The 2,500-nt window shown below is 49.0% G+C and overlaps 1 protein-coding gene across 1 annotated transcript in view; it reads left to right on the top strand.

Annotated features, from left to right (window-relative positions):
• The window catches only part of LOC143288605 (hemocyanin 2-like), an 86,820-nt gene that overhangs the window by 15,555 nt on the left and 68,765 nt on the right, over positions 1-2,500 (top strand). Inside the window, exon 11 of the mRNA XM_076597257.1 lies at positions 107-388. Coding sequence (XP_076453372.1) covers positions 107-388 — 282 coding nt within the window. The remainder of the gene's footprint in view (positions 1-106; positions 389-2,500) is intronic.

The following is a 2,500-nucleotide window of genomic DNA, read 5'->3' as shown; positions in this document are numbered from 1 at the left end:
GTTGCAGCCCACAAACGAAGAAGAAGAACAAGAACAAGAAGAAGAACAAGAATTCATCGGATCAGACTCTGGGATCTCTCTAATAAGTCTTTTCTTCTTTCCCCAGGTGCAACCAGGGCTGTCGGAGACTCCGGCGTTCGGCGACCACACGATGCTCTTCGACGGAATGCTGCTGGCCTTTGAGCAGACGGACTACTGCGACTTCGAAGTTCAGTTCGAGGTGATGCACAACTACATCCACTTCCTGGTTGGCGGCATGGGGCCCTACACGCTGGCTACCCTGCACTACAGCGCCTTCGATCCCATCTTCTACCTGCACCACTCCAACGTGGACCGTCTCTGGGCCATCTGGCAGAAGCTGCAGATTCGCCGAGGAAAGCTGTACAGGGTAATTGACTGATTATACGAGGCTTACCTGGGTGTTGACGTTTAATCGGAGTTCTACCTTGATCAAACGAGGTTTACCTGGAAGTTGACGTTTAATTGGAGTTCTACCTTGATTAAACGAGGTTTACCTGGAAGTTGACGTTTAATTGGAGTTCTACCTTGATCAAACGAGGTTTACCTGGAAGCTGAAGTTTATTTGTAATTTGTATTTGTATTTCTTATTATCACAACAGATTTCTTTGTGTGAAATTCGGGCTGCTCTCCCCAGGGAGAGCGCGTCGCTACTCTACAGCACCACCCATTTTTTTGTATTTTTTTGCTGCGTGCAGTTTTTATTTGTTTTTCCTACCGAAGTGGATTTTCCTACAGAATTTTGCAAGGAACAACCCTTTTGTTGCCGTGGGTTCTTTTACGTGTGCTAAGTGCATGCTGCACACGGGACCTCGGTTTATCGTCTCATCCGAATGACTAGCGTCCAGAACACCACTCAAGGTCTAGTGGAGGGGGAGAAAATAACGGCGGCTGAGCCGTGATTCGAACCAGCGCGCTCAGATTATCTCGCTTCCTAGGCGGACGCGTTACCTCTAGGCCATCACTCCACAACCTTCGGAGTTCTACCTTGATTAAACGAGACTTTCCTTGAAGTTGAAGTATAATCGGAGTTCTACCTTACTCAAGAGAGGGCGTCCCGAAAGAATAATGGTTTGAGTGTGCGTGCTAACTGTCTGGACCAATCAGTCTTGAACTGGACGATGTCTTCCTGGCTTTCTTCTAGAATCTGAAAGAATTTCAGGATGGGTTCGTCTGTATTTGTTAATGAAGACAAAAGGGTTGGACCAATTTCAGGGCGGGTTTGTCTGTATTTGTTAATGAAGACAAAAGGGTTGGACCAGTTTCAGGGTGGGTTTGTCTGTATTTGTTAATGAAGACAAAAGGGTTGGACCAATTTCAGGGTGGGTTTGTCTGTATTTGTTTAGACAAAAGGGTTGGACCATAATTCTTTCTGTGTGCCCTCTCTTAGGGTGGAATCTTAGAATTAATCTTCAACTTCCCGGTAAGACGCCCTGAAGAGCTGGACCCAAACTGTTAGACCACGTAGAGAGCACCCACAGGTAGAGGTAGAGAGCACTCACAGGTAGAGGTGGTAGAGAGCACTCACAGGTAGAGGTAGAGAGCACTCACAGGTAGAAGAGAGCACCCACAGGTAGAGGTAGAGAGCACCCACAGGTAGAGGTAGAGAGCACTCACAGGTAGAAGAGAGCACCCACAGGTAGAGGTAGAGAGCGCTCACAGGTAGAGGTAGAGAGCACCCACAGGTAGAGGTAGAGAGCACCCACAGGTAGAGGTAGAGAGCGCTCACAGGTAGAGGTAGAGAGCACCCACAGGTAGAGGTAGAGAGCACCCACAGGTAGAGGTGGTAGAGAGCACTCACAGGTAGAGGTAGAGAGCACCCACAGGTAGAGGTAGAGAGCACCCACAGGTAGAGGTAGAGAGCACCCACAGGTAGAGGTAGAGAGCACTCACAGGTAGAGGTAGAGAGCACTCACACTCAAACCATGACTCTGAGGTAGCGCCCTCTCGTGGGGTAGAAGTGAGGGTTTCGGATTAGGTAGGGTGGTTGGTTGAGGGGGTGGGTGGGGGTTGTGGGTAGGGGAGGATGGTGGGGGGGAGGGGGGGGATGTTTGGTGTGTGAGGGTGTGGGAGGGTTATGGGCGGTGTATTATGTGGGTGTGTGGTGGTGGGTGTGTGGAGGGTGGCAGGTGGGTGGAGTGTGTGTGGGGAGGGGGGGTAGTGCGTGCGTGCGTGCGTGCGTGTGTGTGTGTGTATGTGTGTGTGTGTGTGTGTGTGTTTGGTAAGAAGGGGAGGTGGAGGGGGTGAAGACTGGTATCATCGTCCTCATCATCATCTTCATCACCATCATCAAAATAAAGATGATGATGATTATTATTATATTATCACTACTACTACTACTACTGTTATTGTCCTGGTTATAATTATCATTCTCATCATTATCGAAATTATTTTTATCCTCCTCATCTTCCTTCTCCTCCTCCTCATGATAATCATCATCATCACCACCACCACCACCACCATCATCACCATCACCACCATC

The sequence above is a fragment of the Babylonia areolata genome, chromosome 12, assembly GCF_041734735.1.
Source record: "Babylonia areolata isolate BAREFJ2019XMU chromosome 12, ASM4173473v1, whole genome shotgun sequence".
Classification (NCBI taxonomy): domain Eukaryota; kingdom Metazoa; phylum Mollusca; class Gastropoda; order Neogastropoda; family Buccinidae; genus Babylonia; species Babylonia areolata.
Note: the sequence above shows the minus strand (reverse complement) of the source record. Positions and strands in the feature narration are given on the sequence as shown.